Consider the following 26,186-nt stretch of genomic DNA (forward strand, 5'->3'; position numbering starts at 1 on the left):
ACTTGACTTAGAATATTGAGTTTGTCGTGCCACAGCCGTGACTCAATTATTCAAGAGGCTAAAGTTTGATTAGGGAATAACATTAGATGTAATTGACAAGAGTTGTCTGCCTATTGAACATTACATGGCGTTTCGTGCCACAGCCGGGGTTGTGTAATGGAATGTAGGATCCCTATTCCCACTAGCATTATGAATGCTTAATTTTTCATGTAGGGGGTTGAATAAATTAGGAAAACTAGTGGAGCCACTTATGAATAAAGACCCGATTCATATAGTGTTTTGAAATGAAATCGAATATTTGCTAAGTGTTGTTATGTGTTTATCATTTACAGATTTACTTTGTACGTTATGTCTTCTGCACTATCACTCAGGAGCATACTAGATGCTCACAAATTGACTGGTCCTAATTATGCTGACTGGCTTCGAAACTTGAGGATTGTTCTCAGGATTGAGAAGTTGGAATACGTGATTGACTCACCTAAGCCTACTGAACCTGCTAGTGATGCACATAATGATGAACATGTTGTGTATCGTAAGTAGATAGATGATGCAAATGTTGCTCAATGCATCATGCTAGCTTCCATGAACATTGAGCTACAGAAGTAACATGAGCATATGGATGCTCACACTATCCTAATGCATCTACAAGAGTTGTATGATGTGGCGGGGAGGATAGCTCGATATGAGATATCGAAGGAGTTGTTCGGTTGTAAGATGTCTGAGGGATCATCTGTGAATGACCATGTACTTAAGATGATCAATTTGATTGAACGTCTTGGACAACTTGGTTTTGCCATGGATGTGGAGCTGAGCCAAGACTTGGTCTTGCAATCGCTTCCGAGTTCGTTCTCGCAGTTTGTTGTGAACTTTCACATGAATAAGTTGGATGTCAGCCTGCCTGAACTCCACAACATGTTGAAGACTGCGGAATCGAATTTTCCCCCTAAGAAGAGTTCTGTTCTTCTAATTGGTGAAGGTTCCAATCCTAAGAAAAGGAAGAGGAACTCTTCCAAGAAGAAGAAAGTAGGTGAAGAAAAACCGGTTCCACCAAAAGCTGAAGACCCCAAGAGCAAAGATGTTTGCTTTCACTGTAACAAGGTGGGGCACTGGAAGAGGAACTGCAAGGTTTACCTTGCAGAATTGAAGAAGAAGAAGGGTAGTGAGACTACCGCTTCTGATTTAGGTATGTTCATGATAGAAATGAATATGTCATTAAATCAAATTTCTACTTGGGTATTAGATACCGCCTATGGTTCTCAAATCTGCAATTTGTTGTAGGGACCAAGGAGAAGTAGGACTCTTGAGGAAGAGGAGGTGATTCTACTAATGGAAATGGAGCAAGAGTTGCTGCTGAAGATGTAGAATCATTTCATTTACATAGGCCTACGGGCAAGACTATTGTTTGAAATAATTGTTATTTTGTTCCCTCAATTGTGAGGAATATTATTCCCATGTTAGACTTGGCTGGATTTTCATTTATTATTGAGAATAATGAATGTTCTATTCTTAGAGATAATATTCTTTATGGACGTGGTGCTTTAAATAATGGTCTGTATGTATGTGACATAATTTATTTCAGATTGAACAAACTAATAAAAGAAAAGAGATGATGAAAATCTCACTTTGTAGTGGCATTGCAGTCTCCATTTAGTAGACATGGAGAGAGGGCTGCAAATTTGCTAGGAATGGTACACACAGATGTATGTGGACCAATGTCTACGCAAGCCATGGGTGGATTTTCATACTTCATTACTTTCATAGATGATAGATCTGGATTCGGATATGTGTTTGATGAAACACAAGTCTGAGGCCTTTGAAAAGTTCAAAGAATATAAGTATGAAGTGGAGAAACAACCAAACATAGTATTATAACTCTTCGATTAGATCGAGGTGGTGAATACTTGAACGGAGAGTTTCTGGATTATCTCAAAGTAAATGGTATAGTCTCCCAGTGGACTCCTCCAGATTAGTATCTGAAAGGAGAAATCGAACTTTGTTAGACATAGTTCGGTCCATGATGAGCTATACAAATCTTCCAGTATTCCTATGGGGTTATGCATTGGAAACCTCAGCATATTTACTGAATAAGGTGCCTTCCAAAATCTGTTCCTCAAACTTCGTATGAGATATGGAAAGAAAGGAAACCGAGTCTTAAACACGTTAAGATTTGGGGATGTCCAGCTTATGTCAAGAAAGTTGACCCAGATAAGCTGGAATATCGATCCAGAAAATGTAGTTTTGTGGGATATACTAAAGAGACTTTAAGGTATTACTTTTGCACCGATCATCAGGTGTTTGTCTCCAGACATGCTACCTTCTTGGAAAAGGAGTTTATCCTTGAAGGAAACAGTGGGAGCAAAATTGAACTTGATGAAGTTCAAGAAGCACAAACTACTACAAATCGAGTGGAAACACCTGTTCTGACTGAACAACCTTTTGTGGAACAACCCATTCATAGGTCAGGGAGAGTGTCTCGCCAACCTGAGAGGTAATATGGCCTTGTCATTGAGAATGACAATGAGTTGTCGATCATTAATGATGACGACCCTGTGACCTATAATGAGGCTATGAGTAGTGTTGACTCAGAGAAATGGCATAGTGCCATGAAATCCAGAATGGAATCTATGTATACGGTATACAAAAGATAGATTATAGCAGATGGCCAGGTGGAGACCTTTAAGGCCAGGCTTTTGGGAAAAGGATTCAAACAAAGGCAATGGATTGACTTTGATGAAACCTTTTACCTGTAGCCCTGTTAAAATCAGTTCGGATTTTGCTTGCGAATGCTGCTTACTACGACTATGTGATCTGGCAAATAGCCAGATGGTTTTCTTTCCAAGGGAAATGAAAACCTAGTGTGTAAGATGCTGCGAACCATATGTGGTTTAAAGCAAGCTTCTCGAAAGATGGAATATTCGTTTTGATGAGACAATCAAAGAGTTTGATTTTATCAAAAAACGTAGATGAACCATGCGTCTACAAAAGGGTTAGTGGGAGCACGGTAACATTTCTTGTATTGTATTGAATTAGAGTTGACACACATATAAATATAGCAGACCCACTCACAAAGCTACTTTATGAAAGTCACTTTGATCGTCATAAAGACAAGATAGGTATTAGATACCAGAGTGATTGGCTTTAGTACAAGTGGGAGATTGAAAGGAATATGTCCTAAGTCCAATCATGTATAGGGATTTAGGAATAACTTTTATGTAATCTGTTTTGATTTCATTGATATTAATAAAAGACTTGTTTTGTTTTTATTACGGGCTTTATCTATTTAAGTGATTAAATAAGATATACCATAGTTTAGAGTAAAGCTTTTTATGGATTATGATGAGATCATAATAGTGAGACCTAAAAAGATGATAACTCTAAACTTAAATAGTTCCTGGTCATAGGATTACTAACTGGTAATTAATAATCTGCAAAGATCGGTACATACTATGCTTGCTTCATTATGAAGGATGTCTGTTCTCATAGACATTTGTGTGGTGACACTATAGCTAGTATGTAGGTGCTTATTATAGAATAAGTTCACTGAACATGACTCGCACAGCTGAACAACTGATGGAGTTCACTCACGTGTCAGCAGTTGTTCACATAGTGATAGTTGTACAAGTATCCTTAGACTTGAGGTCATCATAGTCATCTTGTGTACACTGAACTATGCTTTGGTTTAGTTCTTAGTCTCCAGGGACAATTATTAGGGCTCTTCTGGGTATAGGAATTTGTACATGAAGATAGTGTATGATCAATAAAGGATCTACCCCTTCCAGTGAAGGAAGCGAATGTTCAAGGCTGATCCACTTATGCTAGTTCAGGAATCTTTGGCCAGAGTGAATGAAATTAGAAAGGAGTTTCTAATTTGCATAGAACTACGCATAATAAATGGTAAGCAAGTGATTGAATTAGATAGGCTTGACACGAGATCCATGCCTTGTATTTAATCGGGACATTGTAGGGTAGAAGGAGTTTATTGTACGGTAACTATTCACTAAATAGGTTCTTGGTATTCTAAGCAGTGAATTCATATTATCCGGATAGTCGCGATATGCTGAGAAGTATCACTCACGATGTAGAATAAATGTGATTAATTAATTAATCATATTTAATAAATTAGAGAATTTATATAAATAATGATAAAATAGTTTTATTATTATTTATTTCTACTACCGGCTTAATATTGAACCTACAGGGTCACACCATAAAAAGAGAATGATTTAATGGTGGAGGAATTAATTAATAATGGCTAATAATTATTTATTTATGAAATAAATAATTAATTGGAAAATTTAATAATTGATTAAATGAGATTTAATTGATTATAAATTAATTAAGAAAAGTTCTTAATATTATTAATTAAAGGATTTAATTTTTGGAAATTAAATCAAGAGAGAGAATTATTTCTAAAGTGTTTAGAAAAAGGATTAATAATTAAAAGGTGTTTTAATTATTAATAAGAATAATAAATGGGATAATAATAATATTATTTATGGGAAAATTTCAGCTGAAAATTTTGCCTTTAAATACACTATTATAGACCCTATTTTATTCCAACCCACATCGAACCCGAAAACCCAAAAAGTTTGGAAAACCCAATTCTCTCCACCTCCTTCCTCCTCCTTAACATCATTTTCTTGGTGGATACCGGTGGAGTGCTTCACACTTGAGGAGCAACTGCTAAGGATCTCTGATCGTTGTCTCCGAATTATTTTAAAAGGTTAGATTCGATCCCTCGAATTTTTATTCACGATTTATATGCTTTTATTTGGATTTTGTATGTGTAAAAGTGTTTTACCATGACCCCGTTGCATTTAAAATCCAACAGTTGTCTTATCAGAAGATACTGATTCTTTAAGTTCTGATGATGCAAATGCTGCTCCAACTGCAGATGCTGATGCAGCAGGTCCTTCAGGACATGCTCCTCAACAGACTATTCTAAAGTCTGAACTGGTTAAGAAGTTTGTTACCAGAGAAGCACCAGTACCTTGGAGTGAAACTCCTGCAGGACAGGAGTGGACTAAGGAATGGAACTCAGTTTCATGTGTTCCAACTGACAAGCATCTTGCTGAGCACTTGACTAAAGCTGATGAAATGTTAAATTCTGATGATTTCAAAACCCAGCTTAGAGTCACTGCATTGAGTACTAAACATCTACAAGGTCTTCACTCAACTACTCATGCAGAGCTACACAAGATTCAGGAAGAATTTATCAAACAGGAACAAGTTTGGAAAATTGATAAGAAAAAGTTCTTCCAACCTACCTTTGACAGGATTGCTTATATTGAGAAGACTCAAGATCATCAACAAGCTCAGATTGATGATATTCTGAAAAATCAAGCTTCTCAGCAATCACAATTGACTGAAATCTAATCCTCAGTGGAATTGCTTATCTCTATTCTACTACCTGCTGATGCCAAAAAGGGGGAGAAAGTAATTAAGTCCAAATGCAAGACTGACAAGACACTGACAGGAAAGGATGATGAAAAAGATGATCAAGGAAACCCTGGAATGGGTAGAGGTCATAGTCAAGGTAGAAGATTCACATCAAGAAAAGCTGAAATCACAAGTCACAGGACAAGTTCTGATACTGGGAAAAGAATAAGTTCTGCTGCTGGTAAAAGGATAAGTTCTGATGAACTTTTAGATCTTGATGAGGAAATGTCAAGACAGTTATTTCTTCAGGAAAATCCAGGGATGGACTTGGAAAGTTTAATGGAAGAAGAAGCCAGGCTTAAATCAGAGAAAGTCACATCTAAATCTGAAGCTTCTGGTAAAAAGCCACTTCCAAAACTCAAAGGCATTGTGATCAAAGAAAGGACACATACTGAAGCAATATTGGCTAGATCACAACCGCAGATAGATCCAAGATCCAAGGGTAAAGAAAAGGTTGGTGAACCTATCAAGGTTTATGTGCCTCCTGAGGATGAAGAAATTACTGATGAAAAGGATAATCTTGCTCTGACTTCAAGAAAAGTTCTTAAAACAACCTCTGACATGGCTCAAGTTGTTCAGAGTTAAGAGATTGTAAGTTCTGATATTCAGAATAAGCAAGTAACCTCTGACATAACTCAAGTTAACTTGATATCAGAAGATAGACCAAAGACACTCCTACCAGGATTCACTGAAGCAAAACAGACTCAACCTTTGAAGACTACTGCAAGTGGTTTTGAAGCAAGAGTAGTTACTGGAAAGGAAGCAAGAGATAAAACTGAATTTGGAAATGCTGATGAAAGAAGAATACATAACACTACCAATGATCCAACTTCCTTGAGTGAACCAGGTATTGGAGCAACTCCTGAGAGATTTAATCAACTGGAATCTGTACAGATGGTTTACCATACCTACTTGAAAGAATACATCTTGTTGTATTTCATGAAAGATGGTAGGGTTTATCATATAAGACAAAATGTCATTCCATTGAAGTATTTTGAAGAATTGGAGCATGTACTATTCTTACTTCAAGTGGATGACAGAATAACAGGAACTGCTGCAAACTATTTGAAAGAACAGATTCAGAGACAGAAAAAGGCTTTATTCTGTTAAGTCTGACAGCACATACGTTCCAAAGTACAGATATCACAATGGTGATATAGTTGAAATGAAGCCCAACACTGCTAAGATTATAACTACCTTTCTGGGGTACAGGGCTGTTGAATTCAATCTTGAGTCTGATAAAGCTTATTTGATCAGACTGGATCAGAATATAGGAAAAGCAAAGATCAATGATCTCAGAGCTGCAATCTTTCAAATTGGTGAAGATACTGCAGAGCTTAAAGATGCCAAAAGGAGAATGATTGATGAACTCAGATATGCTGAGAAATGTTTGTTGAAGAACTATCTCAGAACAACTCCTGACATCAGAGAGATCAGATGATGAAGCCAAGTCGAAGATCTACAACTGCTTAAATTCTGATATTTGTACAGACTGAAGTTGTTATCAGAAGTTGAATATTGGTAAAGCTTTAAGGACTTTAAGTTGTAGTTATCTAGTCTAATTCTCATGCATTTGTACTTAATGTTTTTGACATCATCAAATATCTATTAAACTTGTATATTATGCTAATTTACAAGTTAGGGGAGATTGTTAGATATATTTGATAATGTCATGGCTAATATAATTTATGTTTAGATTTCAGATCTTACTTAACAGGACAAATCAATACTTAACCGTTGATCAGTACTTATACTGGAAGTCAGGACTTAAGGATATCAGTACTTATATTATCAGGAGATAATCATCAGAAGTTAGATATCAGAACTTAAGTGCTGAAGGACGATCAGATAAGGACAGTAGCTGATTAAAGGAAAGAAGATCAAGATAAACATAAGAAGAGATATGCATGAAGAAGGAGTTCCGTGAAGAATGGAATACTTGGAAGAAAAGATATCTGATTGATATATTTTAGGAAGCAGAATTATATTCCATATCAATTAGCGATTATCTTGTAACTGTGTAGTATATAAACACAGACATAGGGTTTACACTATAAGTGTTATCATATTCGAGAAGATTATTCATTGTAACCCTAGCAGCTCTCGTGATATTTGTTCATCACTGAGAGGTAACAGTTTCATACTGTAACAGAGTTTATTGTTTCAATAAAGTTTGTTTTCTGTTACTTAAGATTTTAAAGTTCGATTTGATTGTATTATACACTGTATTCACCCCCTCTACAGTGCGTGTGACCTAACATAAATAAGAGAAGAAATTGGCAAGCATTCTTTAGTTGTTATGATTTTATTATTAAAAATATATTAGGTATTAAAAATGTTCTTGCAGATTTTCTTAGTAGGAAAAATGGACAGGGATAACAAGAATATTCAACCGATGGAAATGATACTAGAAGAAATCAAGAGGAAGAATGAACAAATTGCAACCTTGACCCAAGAAGTTAACAACCTTATAAAAAATCTTGAAGGAGCTATAAAGCTTACCAAAAATATTACACCCCAAACTTTTGTATCAAGACTAGTTACAACTCCTACAATATCAACCCTTACCCAAACAGAAATATCCAAACCAGAACAACCAAAACCTCAAGTTTCTATATCAGACAGAATTAAATATCCAAAAGAGTATATAGAAGCCTTTGAAAAGATAACAAAATTTTATGACTACAAGTCCAATAATACTATCCTTAGAACTGGAAAGTTTAGTAAATATCCAAGGTATATCTGCAAAGAAGACGCTGATCCTAAAGTGGTAGAAAACTTATTAATGTTGGGATTTATTGATAAAATCATGGTTGATGAAATATTAAAAAGCATATCAAAACTTCCACCACTAATAGTTGAAAGCGTTAGTGCAATGATGCAATCATATGGACCAGGAAGAATATATGGAGTACATGTATTTGATGCTTGTACCGACTTTGTAGGAAAACCAATAATAATATGTCAGATATTCAAGTATGGTAGGAATATTACTATAGAAGGCGATAATATATACTAGTCTCAAGTCTCCTATGTCATGCACAATAGAAGGATTCAAGAATTGATGTCAAATAAAAGAGCAATTGGATTATCAGTTCTAAAATCCAAACTTGAAGACCTTATAAAAGGGAGGAAGGCATGTGTATTAGGAACAAGTATGAAAGGAGACGTAGAAGAAATACTAATATTATATTATAATAACGATGTTTTGAAAACAGATACAAGTGATTTAGCAGGTATGCATAACAGGATAACAGGTGGAAATTACAATCATGCAACAAAAACCAAGGAGTTTTTTAAGAATATTATTACAGGACAAAGAAAGAAGACTGTAGTAGTGTTAAAACCCTTAGTAAAGGAAATAGCATGTTCTAATCATTTCGAGTAAGATTGTAATAATTCCTGTTATTTCAACATGTAATATTAAAATAATTTTATGGCCCAAACAAAGTTTGGTGACCATAACATATTAGAAAATGTTTTTACGGCCCAATAAAAATTGGTGACTGTAATATATGATTCTACGGCCCAATGAAAATTGGTGACTGTAATATATGATTCTACGGCCCAATGAAAATTGGTGACTGTAATATATGATTCTACGGCCCAATGAAAATTGGTGAATGTAATATATGATTCTACGGCCCAATGAAAATTGGTGACTTTAATATATGATTCCACGACCCAATGAAATTTGGTGACTGTAATATATTAGCAAATAGAAACAACCAAAAATTATGGAATTCCAGACAAAAGACAGAAGGCATCAAAAGGAGTGGATGAAATAAAAAGAGAAAGCAGGAAGAATAAAAACACAGAAGAAAAGTTGCAAAAATTGAAAAAGAAGACAAAATAATTCATAAGAAGTGGACACAAGGAAAAGAGAAAGCAGGACAGAAGAAAAATTGCAAAGTTGAAAAAGAAGACAGAAGAAAAAGTTGCAAAAGTTGAAAAAGAAGACGGAAGAAAAGAAAAAGAAGGAAAGAGAAACAATATTATGAAGAAAAATTGCAAAGTTGAAAAAGAAGACAGGAGAAAAAATTGCAAAAGTTGAAAAAGAAGACAGAAGAATAGAAAAAGAAGGAAAGAGAAAGCATATTATGTCGGAAAAGCATATCATGAATAGAAATCTCTCCCTCTATAAAAGAGGAGAATTATAACAAAAGAAGTATCGGTGTTTTTATCGTTTAAAAATCCATCACTTGTTTAGTTATTTTCTCTCTGAGTTTTGTTATACAAATTTCTTTCTATATACATTAATGGCAAGCTAAAAACCTCACATCTGCAATCTATAACAAGATAACATACAATATATATATATTTAAGCAGAATTTCATATAGATCAATTACCCAATAAACATCTACTATTATAATAATTATAAAGATGAAGAAGCAAGGAACGATAGATAGTCCGTTGAGACGCCTGAAGTTGCAAAGCCCAAGATGACGGGGAAGTCGAAATAGGGGCATAGTATTCACCAGGGACTCCAGTGAGCTGTTCTTAATTCATCAACTTTATAATTGTTTAAATGGTTTTTGCTTATTTGGTATGCGATTAATATGTTAGGATGTTTAAATATATAAAAATAACTGTTATGTTTAAATTGTTATGGATTGTAGTGAAATTATAAAACATAATTTTATGATTTATATATCTGTGTGCATTCCCTGTTTAAGGTTATCAGATATAATAAACGATCCCCAATCAATCTGGTCAGAAATTGTGAGGTAAAATACTTAAATCTGTTTAAGTTTCTGCAAAGCTAATAAGACTAGAATTTCAAATACAAAAAGGTCACTTCATTCAGCAAAAGACAAATATTTAGAGAAAGAAACTAATTTAGTCAATAAAAATGTAAAAAAAGGCTCATCCAATTCGTAGACTCAATTATGAAATTTTGAAAGTAAATATCACCCTTATTAACCCTCCTTTTCAAAGATTCGAGATGTTTTTTCACCAACTGACAATAAGTCCATGCTCTATGCTTAAGCTTGAGTACTCTTAAATGGCGTTAAATATAATCAATCGTTTCGAAAATTTCCGCTAGTAGTTTTATAAAATATGTTAGTTCGGGAACGAGTTATGCTTGGAACGATATTTTGCATAGAATGCGCTGGGTTCACAATATGTTTGTTGGATCAAAGTGGAGTGGTTAGTTACACCGAGTTATTATAACACTTGCCTTGCATTACAATCACATATTGGCGGAGTGTTAAAAGCACGAGTGTAATTAAACCGAGCCGAATTAGATATTGTCATACTTGGCTCGGTCTCGATTAAAATAATTCGTACTTACCTCGAACTTGACCGAATCTTTAATTTCAAGTTCAAATTTAGGCTCGTAAAAAGTCCGGTAAACTCGAATTCGGCTCGAAAACTCTAATTAATTTCACTAAATTTTAACAAATACTCCAAATATGATTGATTTGACTCGAGTTTGATTCAACAAAAAATATATAATATATAAAAAAATCTTAAATATTTAATTAAAAATATATTTACAATAAAATATTAAATATAATAAAGGCTCGATAAGGCTCGCGAATTTTATGAGCCGAGTAATTTGAAACTTGAGTTTGGTTTGATTAAAAATTCGAAAAGTTCGAGTTCGAGCTCGGCTCCATAATCTCCAAGCAATATTCGAATTTTTTACAAATCGAGCTCTAGTAGCTCAAAGAACTGTTTGGTTCGTTTACCGCCGTGGTTAGAACTTAGAAGTTAGAACTGGCACTTGTAGAGGGCCTATTACATTTGGTGAGAGCGAGATGATGGTGCAGTTGATGATATCCAAGAACTTGAAAGAGATCTTACACTTTGTGTGGGTGTGGTGTGGGTGTGTGTGTCTGAGAACAACAAAATATTATTAGTTGTTGCTTTTTGACCCAACTGCAATTGCAATAAGTTTGGCCTTCAGTGTCACCCCAAGTTGAAGGAAGCTTAAATATATGGCTTCCTTTACTACTGCTGCTAACAAACCCATCTGCATGTCCTCATTTTTTAAACCATAAATTTCTCAACCAACTCTTTTTTTAGGTTCCATTTCATTTTCATGATTTAAGATCCACTGCCCCCACTGAGATTATAGATAATTATATGACTATGCATAATCACACCCAGTGTTTCCATTGTGTCATTACTCACTAATCCATTATTATTTTTTGTGGTCCACAAATATGAATATTCATTTGTATGAAAAATATTTATGTACCTTTCATATAGGGAAAATGGATTTTTTTCACCAAATTTATCACTTATAGTGTTTTTAGAAATTTACCATTCAACTATAATTTTTTTTCTTATGCATGTTAGATTTATATATTTTTTAGTCACTAAGTTAGGTTCAATTTGATTATGAGCAATATGTCAATTTTTTGTAGCATTATTAAAACATAATGATAGTGTGTAATATTTTAATAATTTAATATATGTTAATATCTTTATATATATAGGACTCTATATGTCCCCAAGATCTTTACCTTAGGTGATAAGAGTTTAACACGCATTTTAAGGCTCCTAAAGATGTAGTTTCATAAATTATTTTAAATTTTTTTCTATTGAATAATAATTTAACGTTTAAATTGTTATAAAAAAAAATCTTAAAAATAAGTTACAAAACTAAGATTATAAGAAAAAAATATCTTGTGAGAGTTGTTTGATTTAATACCAAATTGACATTATTACAATATTATTCAATTTTTTTGTTTATATATATATTTGTTTCACGATTATATTAGGATGGATGAGTTTATTGTTTTGATTCTAGGTCGGTAAGAGTTGTATGAAAGAGTTGTGATTAGTAATTTCATTGAGGTTTTGAAAGTCGTTTGGTAAAATATTGATATATAATTTTTTAATATTTTTAGTACTCTATGATCAATTTGCTAATTTGATTGTATTGATTTTTTTATTTTCTTATTTCCCAATAATTTTAGTACGAATTGGGATGTCTATTCCTAATAATTTTGGTTTTGAGTTTAGTAACTCACCTAAAAAATAACATACGTGTATGAACTGATTTTATGCGTCTCTTTACAATGTATATACATTGATCAGACCAGATATTTCGAAAAATATGTGTCCTTTTTATAACAGACGCATATAATTAAGACATTGTCTGCAACAGTTGACTCAATTAGTTAAAGAGAGGAAAATTGTCCTTTTGGTCACAGGTTCGAATCCCACGAGAGGAGAATTTATGATTATGTCTCCTGAGTCAGAGTCTGTCGCTTAAATGCGGTTTATTTTGGTTCACGTGGTTTGCAGGCTATTGCGTGAGCCCGTAGGGTTTACCCAGTGCGCACCCGAAGGGTAGATTCTGCGGATTACCTACGATAAAAAAAAATAAAAAATAAAATTACGACATTATACGACTCTTTCATGTGCACATATAAGCTTTCTTATAAGACATATATGACACTTTTTGTACTAGTTATCATTATGTTTAAATAATACTATAAAAAACTGATAAAATACTAATAATTAAATTCGAACCTAACGTTAGTGACTAAAAAAAGTCCAAACTTAATATTAGTGAATAAAATAAAAAAAATTTATAGTTGAGTAGTAAATTTCTAAACACAAAATAAGTTGGACGACGAAAAAATTCATTCTTCCTCTTAAATACAAATTTGATATTATTATTTGGATAGTTGAGTTGTAAATTTCTAAACACAAGATAAGTTGGACGACGAAAAAATTCATTCTTCCTCTTAAATGCAAATTTGATATTATTGTTTGGGTAACTGTCAAGACACTAATATACTTTTAGTTATCTACGAATTTTTTTGCTTTATATATTCCGTATGACACTCTTGATGGAACACTCTAATTTATAATTATACGTAATTTGTTGGTTCACCTTAAAGTTTACGCTTAGGTCAAAGTGTTTTGCATTCAATTTTTATTATATTTTTGTAAGAACATTCGACTAGCAGACAAAACTTACAAAATTGGGTACAAAATATCAAATTTTGATTAGTTAAAATTTAACAAAATATAATGGACCCACTCACTAAAAAAAAGAATTTTTTAGTACTCTGTACTCTTTAAAATAATTTTAAAAAGAAATCTTACTAATATTAAATCCAACTTCCTAATCTTGTTTAGCAGGAGCATATCTGGCATTTAATAAAATAGTATAAATTTGGTGTAAGTTGTAATAGTGCGTGGTTTGGTTTGTAATAAAAAAATGCAAATAATGGTGCTGTTTGTTTCTGTTTCAGCTAAAAATGTTTGAAATGAATGCCATGATTCCTTAAAAATAGACAGCGAAATCAAATTTTGGCATTCAAAAGAGTGCACATCCTTACATGCAACTTGTATATGTAACCTTTTTTAGCAAATTTTAGTTGTCCCACTATTGTTCACACTTGTTATTTACACAATTTAGACATTATAATCACAGTGCAGCCAGGTGAGGCGGGTACATGAATTGTGGAATGCTTATTTCTTACCCAAAAGGACAATATGCAACATTGCCCCACTTATTTAAAGTTAAAAGTGGCACCTTTTTAAAACTAAAAAGACCTCTATTTCATTAAATTTTTATATCCTTTTTTTTACCATTAAACCGTGGCTTGTGTCATAAGTACTTGAGCATTTGTAATTTAACATACTATATGTAGGTTAAAATTAATTTCCGACTCATTAAAAAACATAAATAAATTTATTAAGTTTGGGAATATTTGAGGTACACCTTTGCACATCCCGGATCTTGAAAGCGTACACAAAGCTAGAAAAAGGAAAAGATTATAAAGCACTTAAGTAATAGGCAAATTACGAACCAAGTATTATATGAAACATCCTTTTTAGCCCTCCTTTATATAATGATAAACAATCAACCGACGATTTATTCTGGATCATGATCCAAGTAGAACCAAATATTAAAGCCCTTATCTTATCAGCACAGTATAGGAATCCATATTCAAGTTTTTGTTTACTATGCTTTTTACACTTTGGTTTCTTCCCCATTTTGATAAGGACATGCATGAAACATGCTCATAATATATTTTTTTAACATAAAATGGAAAAGTCAAATACAAGTATTTACCCATGTAATTAAAATTAATAATCAGAACTTACCCGAGGTACCTATATAGTATTAATACATTTATTTTTTTGAAATTAGTCGGAAGGAATTAGGTGTATTTTAATATTTTAATTATATTTAATTCAATATCCTTATTTTACTAGTTACTTATAAATTACTCTATCCCTCCCATTTATTTATCCTTTTTTTTGGGATATCCCTTTCAATTATTTACATTTCAAAATTTTTCAAAAATAGTAAAATTTTTATAATTTTTAAAATAATTACATCCACCGTTTATCTCCATTATACCCACTTTATACATATAATATTAATCGTTCCTACTGTTTTACTCACCTTTTTAACTTTCTTCCGCTGTTTTATCATTTTTCTTAAATTTCCCGTCAAACAGAGAGACGGAGGGAGTAATATTTAATTATAATTATAGTTATTTAATCGAAGTTCTATACCGATTAAGAAGAGTTCATAGAGATTAATCAAATTTCAAAAATTAAATTTATAACATATTTTGGATGAATAAATTCAGAAATTTTTAGAATCACAGGTTTCAAAATTTAGAAACTTGAATATAATTCCTTCCGAATGCTGGTTAAATAAAAATTATAAAAATCTAAATAAATTAGAATATAAAAAAAGTAGCACACCAATACATGCCTCAAAGACGTGACAACAAACACCGTCATGGGCCTATATACTTGCCTTTCACTTCTCTCTCTAACACCCCTCTCTCTCCCCCATTTCTCTACTCTCTCCCACCTACCAAACCCTCTGTCTCTCTCTCTCTCTCTCTCTCTCTCTCTCTCTCTCTCTCTCTCACCTAGACATAATCTATATCGTCACTAACAATATATACTCACAAACACATCGATGATATCTAGGCCTAATTAACATTCCAACATTACATTTCCTTTTCACCTCATTTCCGTCTTCTCAAGTAAGTCTCTCCACTCTGATCATCAACTTCTCCTCGTTTTCATTAATCTTACGATCTTAATTTCGATAATTCATGCTCTATAAAGCGGTTGTATAATCTCATCAAATGAATAATTTTTTAGGCCTCGGTGTATTTTTAATCTCGATGAATTAATAATCTCGATATATTCGTAAAATTGTGCTAGACTATTGATTTTTAGAGGTTTAATCGTAACATAATTGTAGATTTAATTTATAAATTGATTGTGTGAGATCATATGTGTACATTTGATTGTGATGTAAGTTGTGTGTTTTAGATATACATACAGGTGCAGAGATCTAGGTGCTAGTGATTTTGGAATTTTGGAGAAAAAATGACTACTGAACTTCTCGATATTCAGCCGCAAGAACTCAAATTTATATGTAAGTCTCTGAGTACTTTATATTTTCATCGATTTTTCTGCTTATGCCATTTTTGTTTATGTTTACTTTTTAGGTGTGAATTTTAAGCGAATATACCTCCCCTGTTAGTAATAAGAGTTAAAGGATTAAGACGTAACAAGTCCTAACTGATCATTAACCCAAGTAAAAAAAAGGAATGATAAGGTAATGAAGTTCCGGGTTGGCTTTGGCACTTATAAGCTGAAATTAACTTATTTGTTTTTTATCAAATAATGATAAATGACGAAGTAGGAATAGTATACTTTGTTTGTTGCTAAATTTTTACGCAGTGCACTTATGCACGCATTTGAAGATTATAAAAAATATATCTGCGCATTTTTTTTTTGATATTACTTTCTTTTGTATAATACCTGTTTCAAATTTGTATGAAGAATTTATTATTTTGAAGTGTTATGGTGCAAGTATCATTTTTGAATGTCTCAATATACTTTTAATATTCAAAGTGGCAAGAATTTTGGGACGGAGGAAGTATTTTAGTAATTTATTGACTTGTTTTTTTATAATTGAACTTGAGAAAAATTATATTACTAGAACTGCATGTAACTTTTAGTATTTTTGTCATTGTGTTAGTTTTATAGCAAACTTTTTTGGGCTTAAATATCTGTTTCAGGTTTATATCAAGCTTTCTTGGGGTAAGTTAAACGTCCTGAAAAACTTTGTTAACCAATGTTGTATCTGCTGATGGTTTCCCCTTTTTACTGTAGAAGAAAAATTAGATCACAAACTCTATTTATAATTTTGCAGTGCCTTTGACAATTGTTTGTTTCTTTGCTGATTTGGCACTGAAGTGGCTTTTTGAGAAAATAACTTTTAATTTGTGGATATAATTCAATTTTCTTTTGCAGTTGAGTTGAAGAAACAAAGCTCGTGCTCTGTTCGACTAGTCAATAAGACCAACCAACATGTTGCCTTTAAGGTACAGATGTCTAGTTGTTCACCAAAAGTACTAAATAATTATTTGCGGATTAATGCAGTAATTACTTGGAATTTAGATTGATAAAATTAACTACTATAATTGCAGGTGAAAACTACATCTCCCAAAAAATACTGTGTGCGACCAAACACAGGCGTTGTGAAACCAAAGGAAATATGTGATTTCACAGGTATCTGTGCTTCATTGATGTTTTGAAAAAAAAGCTCAGTTTTGGAAATTTGGCTTGTACGTACAATTTGCTTGCATGATTATTCTGTGCATCAATAATTTAGCAAAGGCTCAAAGTGTGCTACAGCTGTTATTTTCATATGCCTAGTTCATTCTTATTTTTAAGACACCATGCATCAGTTTCTTCTTGCTTCTCAAAATCTGGGTGTAATTAGTTCCCCTGTTTTTATGTGAAAATAGTTACAATGCAAGCACAAAGGGTTTTTCCTCCTGATATGATCTGCAAAGACAAGTTCTTACTTCAGTGCGCTGTTGTTCCTGAGGGGATGGGTGAGGAGGATATTACATCTGCCACGGTACCACTGCCAAGACTTTTTAACTTCTTTGATTAATGTGATTAAATTTTATGTTGTAATCTCATTGTTTTTCATCTCAGTTTGCCAAAGATGGGAAGTATGTTGAGGAGAAGAAGCTTAGAGTGATTCTTGTCAGCCCACCCAATTCTCCCATACTTTCTCCAGTCAATGGTACACCAAAGCAGGTGCAAGTTTATGATGTGCCTATACTCGAAGAGCAGCAACCGAATTACAATGGAAAGTTCAGTCCCCATCAGACGGTAAGAGTTACTTTAATAGCTAGAAATTGAGCATGGATGGATTCTGTGAAATCCTTTCTGTGTTTTACATATTCTGATTTTGTAGACATCAATCTATACCTGTTTTTAGGTTTCAAGTCTGTTGATGTAGGCTTTGTCTCATTTTAGTATTAATTCTTTAGTTGGTAGAGTGCAAATTTTCTTATTTCATAGTTCAAGTCACTAGAATTTTTTATATTATTTAATTTTGATTTTGGGACTTCATGTACTAATTAATTGTTCACCAAATAATTTAAGGTTATTGAAGATATGAGGGCAACCAGAATGGATGCTGCTGAGGACTTGAAGCCTGTAAAGGATGAAATTGCTGAGGACCTAAAGCCTGTAAAGCATGAAACCACTGAGAACTTGAAGCCAGTAAAGCGTGAAACTGCAGAGGACTTAAAGCCAGTAAAGCATGAAACTGCTGATGAGTTGATCTTAAGCAAAGATTTTGAGCTAGATTTGAATGGTCATGTAGTTTCTAAAACAGTCAAGGATGTAGAAGAGCTAAATGTTGTAAAGGATTTTGAGGAACAAAAACCACCAACTGCTGTAGATTCTAAAATAACTAGGGACGGGGACGAGGAGAAGTTAGTGAAGGATATCGAGGAGGTGAAGTTGAAACTAAAGGAATTTGAATATAAGCTAAATGAGGTAAACTTTAGTTTATTTAATTATTAGCTTTAAAAAGTGATTCTGAATAAATACATTATATTTTAAGAACACAAAGTGTTATGAAGGGGCATAGGCAAACTCTGGTGCAGTAAATGATTTTTGGGTTAGTGAGTAGTGACACGATGTATTATTATTTAAGATGCCTGTTATAGGTCAACAACTAGATGAAAAGTGATGATTGTTAGTAATTTCACTGTGTCTTTTCAAAGTTCTTGGGCCACTTGTTTATATTTATCTAGTATATCATTGGATTGCTGTCTAGTGAAGTATATCTGGTCAAGGTGCTTTTTCATGTACACCAGTAAGAGATCAATTCTTCCATGTACAAATTTTTTTCTCACTAAGCAATGTCTGACAGTTGATGTTTAATGGGAAAGCGAAACACATTACACACTACTGTGTAAAACCTGGAATTACACATTACATATTTCTTTTGATTATTCAAGAAAAAAGTTAAATGTTTTTTTTTTACCGTCAAGGAGTTGTACTAACCAAGTTCTGTGGGTTGGTCTCAGGCTGAGAGAACAATTTCAAAGCTGACAGAAGAGAAAAGACGGAATACCCATGACAGGGAAAATTTACAGCAGGAGTTGGTGAGTTGTAAATTGCATCAAGTTGCTAACAAGTATTTTCGAATGACCGATCTAAGATTATTAGTTATGTCATTGATCCTTTTAATATCTCTCCCTGATGTTGACTAAAGCAGACAATTGTAAGTGTTGGAGGTTGAATAAATTACTATAATCAAGAAGCAATCTGTATATATATGTACCTTCCAAATCTTACTAAAGTTCCACTATACATTTTCTCCATCTCATATCCAATTGATCCAAAAAACAGTTTCTCCTTCTTATATCCAGTTGATCCTTTCAATATATACAAGTCTGATGTTAATTACTCTCTGTCTATGCGTAGAAAATATCAGGTATATGCATGCTTAAAATTTCCACGAAAAGTTGTGATGTGGCAACATTATTGGAATCCCTGCATCATAGCTTTTGAGATCTACCCACTTATTGCATGTTTTTTTAAATTTTGCAGTAACCTATTGTTCAAGTCCCAACACTATTTCTTTTTGTGTTGAAATATTGCTCATTGACTAGAGAATAAAACTTTCAACTTTTTAGGAGATCCTTATCTCATGGCATCTATAGAAGAAATAGCTAATTGTATGAATTTTTTGGATATAATTTTATTCTTGCCTTTCTTTGGAACTATCTCGAAGCAAAGTCATACTGTTACACGTGTTCCATTTCTCATCTTCTTCCATAATCCATCCCTTGCAAAATTGTGTAAGAGGTCTTTAGTTCAACACTGTCATAAAACAAGTGCTGACATGAACTAGATATTTTCTTAATTCATCAGAAGTTTTTAGACGTCTGATGTTTTATGCACTTATGCTTTGCAGGGTTTAATGAGAAGTAAGAGAAGTGGACAAAAAGCTCAGGCAGGATTTCCTCTGCTGTTTGTTTGTATGGTAGCACTTGTTAGCGTCTGGCTCGGTTACCTTATGCACAAGCAGTAGATAACAGGTTCTTAAAGGTGCTGTGAGGATTCTTCATGAAATATGACTGTAGATAACAGAAAAATTGATATCCCTGTGATGCACAAGTTGCAAATGGGGTTATGCAAAACCTGAAAAGTGTACTTATGTCTAAGTTACTAACTCTATTTTGGATAGACTGAGTGTATACATTGTCGTCTTTTACAATATATCAACCTAGAGATCTTTCTTTTTTCATGAGCTAGTATGCGAAGTCCATCATTTCCTTGTGTAGCATTTATCAATTTCTGCTGGTTATTGCAGAATTTTGACAAGAATCGAGTAGTGCATGCCTTTAACAAAGTTTTTCATATGTATTGCAATGATGAAATGGTAGAAGTAGGTATCATTATCATCCCATATCATCTTCCATATAGTAGAATAATAAGCAATTTGAGATTAAGCATGAAGTCGATGTTGACAAGCTTGAAGCAGTCGAGGAGTACTTAAATCGTTCCCCTCGACCCCTTGAGCTCAAAGCTTATCTGCCATTTTCATCAGACCAGGAAGCTCTCTTCAACACTTTCAAGACAATTACAGTATCACGAGAAAACACTCTATTGTTTCCAGCGTCCTTCCATTGTCCTAGCAACTTTTCTTTATATTATTTTCTTTAATATTAAGAGGTCAGGGGGAAGTAGTAAGAAATGTTTATGTGACTATTTCTTTATGGACATGAGGAAAACATGTTCCGACAGGAAAAGGAGAGAAATGAGATCCAGCTCTCTGAGACATATATTCTTGGGGTTAGCTACTATTTTGAACTTCTCTAATATCCGAGACATATTTATTTTTATTATAATTTTAAGGAACATGTTACGGGAACATTTGACCTGCTCCAAGTAACTTGAGTAAAAACGGTCTAAGCCTATATATTTTGTGTAATTATAGGGAATTTCGTGTCTAGTACCAAACCACCCGTTATGATGTATTATTAATCATCAACTCTTATAATCTGTCGCATCAAAACATCCTCCGAGAAATTTAGTGGCTAAATCTTCAAATTGTTCCTCGTAAAGAAAGAAAGATTGTGAAGCGGCGTAACTCGGTGGTCCAATTCCATTCCCGAGGATGCAACTTGGGAGGATGCATTGCAGAATCAACAGCAATATCCAGACCTTGATTCTTGTCGTCCAGGATCATGGACATTGTAACAGTCCTCATTTATCGTAATGGGCTCTCACTCGGTTATGTTAATAGGCTGATACGTTGGTTGGCCCTTTTACTTTTCATATCGTTTAGCAAAGGCTACTTGGGACAGTCGAGTGGTGAATAGGGGATCAGTGTGTGATGTCTACCCCTTGTATTGCTGTTTATTCGCCTCTTGTCTGTAGCCTAAGTTACCCTTGTCATTCAATCTTAATAGTATCAAAAGTATGAGCTCTTTTGAAGCTACATTTGTTGGAACTATCTCAATGCGGTGCCATACTGCTAGGGTGTTCCACTTCTCATTTTCTTCCAGCCCATTCCATAATTATGTGAGAGGTCTCTGCTTCAAAACTGCCATAATTATGTGAGTGGAATCCTTCTGGTGACCAAGTTGTGCTTGTAAGAAATATGTAAATGCAGGACTAGGCTGTAATCGAGACTGGTGTTAGCTCAGGGTAGCATTCAAAAGTACCAGCCATAGAGTATCATAAGCGACACCTTCACCAAATGCTTAATTGCAAAGTAACAGAGTCTTATCCTGATCATGCTTTTAAAAACACCTATCCCAATACATTTTTAGAACTTAGAACTGCTACTCTCTTAATAGCCTTCAGGATCACTTAAACATACTGAGTAGGTTTTGAATTTACTACGTGTAATATGCAAACAGAATCTCTTGCATAATTGGTTAAATAGAAGACACCACAGTCTAAACAAAACAGCAACATATAAAAGCTACTGCATTAGTTATTTGTGAATTTTGCAGTAACTGGTTCTCGATGTCACTGAATGTTTGTAGAGGAGAAAATATCAGAATTTTTAGAAGCAAGCTTGAGTAATAATGAGAATTACAAACTACCAAGATTCATCTTTTGCACTCATTTAATACTACTGTAAAGAGAATAAAGATGCATTTTCTAAACAAGCTTAGATTCATCTAAGCTTGCAAGGAATATATAAGGGAATCACCCAGGAAATTCAGTGCAAAACTGTCATCAACACACAAGATGTCAAAGCTGAGGATAGCATTGAATAGGTACGACACTCTCGCCAAATACCAAACTGTAAAGTATTTCACCCTTATCTCGTACTAATTTGTTGTGCAGAACTTCTAATTTTAACAGCTTCTCTGGTCTCATTAAATGAAGCAAACCATAATTCATAAGACTAAAAATGATGTTATTCAACCAATGTTACAAAGCAACTATAACTTCCAATAAATTGTAGTAAAAGAATATTCGAGTAATTCAATACATTACATTACATCTAGTACAAGTAACATATAATAGTGTGTTCATTGATTTATTCTTCATGTGCAGAAATCACTTGAAACTTATTTTTCATTGGATATGATTGGTTTTAGGAGAACTTTAAACTGCGCCTTGCAATTATAAGGGCAATGCCCTCCCTATCACAATTTCAAAACATAACAAATCAACAGGAAATATCGAAGAGTACATAACAAATCTCCCTCTCCATCATTATCACTTGCAGATCGCAATCTTGTTGGTGCTAAGCAATCACGAAGAAGAATATCTCCCATTTTCATCAGACCAGGAAGCTCTTGTTGAAATGAATGGTATATCAAAGTGTAAGTTCATTTTGGTCAAAAACAAATTATTCCGCTTATCGTACCCTTTTTACCCTAAATTGTCTTTTGTTTCTTCTGTTGTAGCAATTGTGACTGACAAGCTAATAAAGTTTCTGTTGCATAATTCTCCACAACCAACCTATAGCTGTTATGTTTAACTGGAAATTCTGATCCGCATATTTCAAACCAGGGGCTGTCGATGTTCAATAAAGTCATGCGTCATTTGCGGGACAAAATTGATCAATTAATCTACTTGCAGGTATGTTGTTCCTATTTCAAGCTATCGCTTACAACTCTATATATGTTTATTCTTCTAAACTAACCCAAGCTTCTTATTACATGTAGCATGGAGAGTTGGAGAAAGCCCAAATCAATTTTGGATGCGTGCTGGAATGCACACCAAATATGCCATCTTCTTCTAGTGCCCGGTGAAGCTCTCTGGGATGAAAAATTATTACATGTTCATGTGAGTGGATTGATAAAATGATTAGTAGCGTCCTCTTAATTTATTTTTGTATGGGTGGATTTTTTTTCGTGACAATATGTTTCCTCCCATATGATCATGATAGCAAACTCAAGAACCCTCACACGGTATTAGCAACTTCATATACTTGAGGAATATATCGAGTTATTGACTATTATCTTGGTGCGAATTATAAAGTTCTCTACTCAGGTTGTAGACCTTACCTCCTGATCTTGATAAGAACAACAACTTGACAGACGCTAGTAAGAGTTTATGGTTTAGCTTTTTTTGTGTATCGAATCTTTTCTTTTGTTGTATAGTTTAAAAAGTCCAACTAGCATACGAGACCTTAATTCAACAATATTGTAGAACCAATAGAATCTCCTAAGCCACAATCTAATCCCTATAATTCCAGGTACAGGTCATTACTCTTCAGGTCACCTGTTAAACCCTTCAAGACCAACGCATTGGTACTGAATTACAAACTTGAAAATGCTCCAAATTGGTCATTTGGCCTTTTTTGTTGTTATCGGTGTTTAGCTTTGCCAGCCCATTTTTATGTGTTAGAACTTATTTTAATCTTCACATGAGGACATAACCGAAGTCGAGTACAGAGTGTGGGATTCGCTTAGATCTAAGTTGGCCGCTGCAATCCATCATGGTGTTGCCAATATATGGATTGTAAGTATTATCGTGTTTTGGAGCTCGGAATAGTATATGAGTTGTGCAATAAATTAATTATTTTAAATAAATTTTCTTCTCTTCTTTTTCAGAAACCTGGCTCTCGGGTTTCATACATTGGAAATGTATGTGGACTTACTGTTTCTGATTTGTCTGATCTTGTTGGCTTGGTAAGTTCTGTGGTCTATTGTTTTTCATTTTTCTGTATTATTTATAAGGGAAAATAAATTAATAAATATTTGAACTATTCCTGTTTTATTCAATAGGTCCCTGAACAAAAGATTCCGCAAATCGGGTCCTTTAACTTTCAAATTTTTTTGGATCCGGTCCTTCCGTTAAAAAGATTCTGACGCCGTCAGAATCTTGCTGATGTGACATCTTGCTGATGTGACAGTGAATTTGACTAAAATCAACAAAAAAATGAAATTAGACACAAAAAAATGAAATTAAGACATAAAAAATAACATCAGATGACTTTTAAAACATTATATTGTAACTTAAAATCAATATAATGTTAAAATCAATATAATTTTTTAACCTAAAAATTTATTATTTTTATTAATTAATTTAATTTAATTTATACTATAATGTTAGGTCTAGCATAAATACAACGTGTAATCTATTGCAATTACCTAAAATTCAAATACTATATTATTATAAGTGAAATGATATGTATAATTTCAATTGAAAAAATAGTATTACAAAATTGAGATATCTTTAAATAAATAATTAAAATCCATTTAATTATAATAAGATTAATAAATCAGTTAAGCGTCAAAGTTCAATTAACCAAAAATTACAATAAAATTCTAATTGTAAAACAAACGAACTAAAGTATTAATATTGAAATATGAGTATTGTCCTACCAATCGTTGTTTTAATAATATAATATATATGTGTTATATCATTATTAAATTTTAAATAACTATATATCATTAGAGACATTATACAGATTTATTTTCAAATTTAAGATCATAACTATCTAGATTTTTTAACCCGTTCATAGTATGAAATTCATTTATGTCATTAACTTCATAAATACATATATATTGTATTTTATTATCTTTTATAGTTTATTTGTTTCATAATAAAAAATAAATATTATATAAAAATAAAATTTTAATATTAAAAGTAATCCGCACTGATAATATGTTATGTGTATGTATATGAATAGTGGATTCTGTTAACGTCTGTATATGAACTAGTATGTTTTTTTTATTTAATTACGTTTTTCTCTCAATTTACACGTCAAAGTTAACTGCCACGTCAGCAAGATTCTAACGGCGTCATAATCTTTTTAACGGAATGACCTGATCCAAAAAAAATTGAAAGTTAAAGGACCCGATTTACGGAATCTCTTGTTCAGGCACCTATTATCAAATAAAACAGGAATAGTTCGGGTACGTATCATTTAATTTTCTCTTATTTATAATTATACTTGTATCTTTAGATGTGTGCTTTAATAGTAGTTTGCAAATATATTTATTATTTCATTTACAGGAGGGTTTGGTCTATGTAGTGGGGCTCTCAGATGATGTTGCAGACATGGCGGGCAAGAGGCCTAATGTTTTTCCAATTAAGGCGGAATTTCCTAGGAATTCTGTACGGCGGTGGTTGTAGTATTCGCCGAAATTGATCATCACCCCGAGCAGCAGGTTCTCTACTGTCCTTACAAAATGGTGTCTAATATTATATTTCGCACTCTTCCGTATCTATTAATATTTTCAAAATGAGGGGTCATGCATTGATTGTAGATTACTTTCAAGTAATGCTATATCATCTTCTGATTGAACTTGTTATGTTTTATTAGTTTTCTAAGGAGGAGGGGTGTTTTGTAGTCAATAATAATGCACGTTACTATCTTAGAGCTGCTGGGCACTACATGATTTCTAGACAGGTTTGTTTCCATTTATTAAATTGATTTGCCAAAGTATAATTATGTGTTTGGTATCTTTGTCAAACCATGACTTAGGTGAAATATAGGTAAAGGTTATGGATTCGAGTAGCAATTTTATTTTTGCTTCCTAGGACTATGAAAACAAGTTCAAGCCCATAGAGACAGTCATGATTGATACGAGGGAGGGAGCATATGCCCTTGGAATTGGATGTTGGTGGTTACCGTATGCGGGTGTAGTCCATCTCATGCTTTGGTAGCTGGACGCAAGTATGTTCTGTTTTCGTAGTGAATATCAATGACCGATAATTTCATAAACCAAGTTTGAGTTCTTCCAATTATGATAAACTTATGTCTGTGTGCTTGCTATGCAATGTTTTTAAGGTGCAAATTATAAAACTCACTTAACTCCCGTTAAGTTTACATCTATTTTAAATAGTCAGTGGATGCGGAAAGTGACTTATAACATCTCTTTTAAATAGGTAGTAGATACGGAAAGTGACTTTTAAGTTATAAAATACTGAAGTTAGACTGACTAGAAAAATTTACCTTTGTACCCTCATGCTGCTTGCCAACTCAATATCGTAA

At 33.3% G+C, this 26,186-nt stretch overlaps 1 protein-coding gene and 2 long non-coding RNA genes across 4 annotated transcripts; all 3 read left to right on the forward strand.

Moving 5' to 3' along the window:
• The first annotated feature begins 15,224 nt into the window (after positions 1–15,224).
• LOC141672134 (vesicle-associated protein 2-2) lies at positions 15,225–20,018 on the forward strand. Of its 2 annotated transcripts, none has more exons than XM_074478636.1 (9): positions 15,225–15,423; positions 15,731–15,824; positions 16,709–16,779; positions 16,885–16,966; positions 17,206–17,321; positions 17,402–17,581; positions 17,858–18,256; positions 18,793–18,870; positions 19,686–20,018. In XM_074478636.1, exons 2-9 carry the CDS (start codon positions 15,776–15,778, stop codon positions 19,800–19,802), a joined length of 1,092 nt encoding a protein of 363 aa, XP_074334737.1. In that variant the 5' UTR covers positions 15,225–15,423; positions 15,731–15,775; the 3' UTR covers positions 19,803–20,018. The 2 variants fall into 2 exon arrangements, with proteins under 2 accessions (XP_074334737.1, XP_074334736.1); XM_074478635.1 differs by having other exon boundaries at positions 15,226–15,423; positions 15,719–15,824.
• A 2,411-nt stretch (positions 20,019–22,429) lies between these two features.
• Positions 22,430–23,028, forward strand: LOC141671012 (uncharacterized). The gene is made up of 3 exons (XR_012554890.1): positions 22,430–22,560; positions 22,645–22,819; positions 22,906–23,028. It is a non-coding gene; the product is annotated as an uncharacterized LOC141671012 (long non-coding RNA).
• Positions 23,029–25,365: 2,337 nt separating this feature from the next.
• Positions 25,366–26,036, forward strand: LOC141671011 (uncharacterized). Its single transcript, XR_012554889.1, has 2 exons — positions 25,366–25,601; positions 25,688–26,036. It is a non-coding gene; the product is annotated as an uncharacterized LOC141671011 (long non-coding RNA).
• Positions 26,037–26,186: the final 150 nt, after the last annotated feature.

The sequence above is a fragment of the Apium graveolens genome, chromosome 7 (genome assembly GCF_009905375.1).
Source record: "Apium graveolens cultivar Ventura chromosome 7, ASM990537v1, whole genome shotgun sequence".
In the NCBI taxonomy this organism is placed as follows: Eukaryota; Viridiplantae; Streptophyta; class Magnoliopsida; order Apiales; family Apiaceae; genus Apium; species Apium graveolens.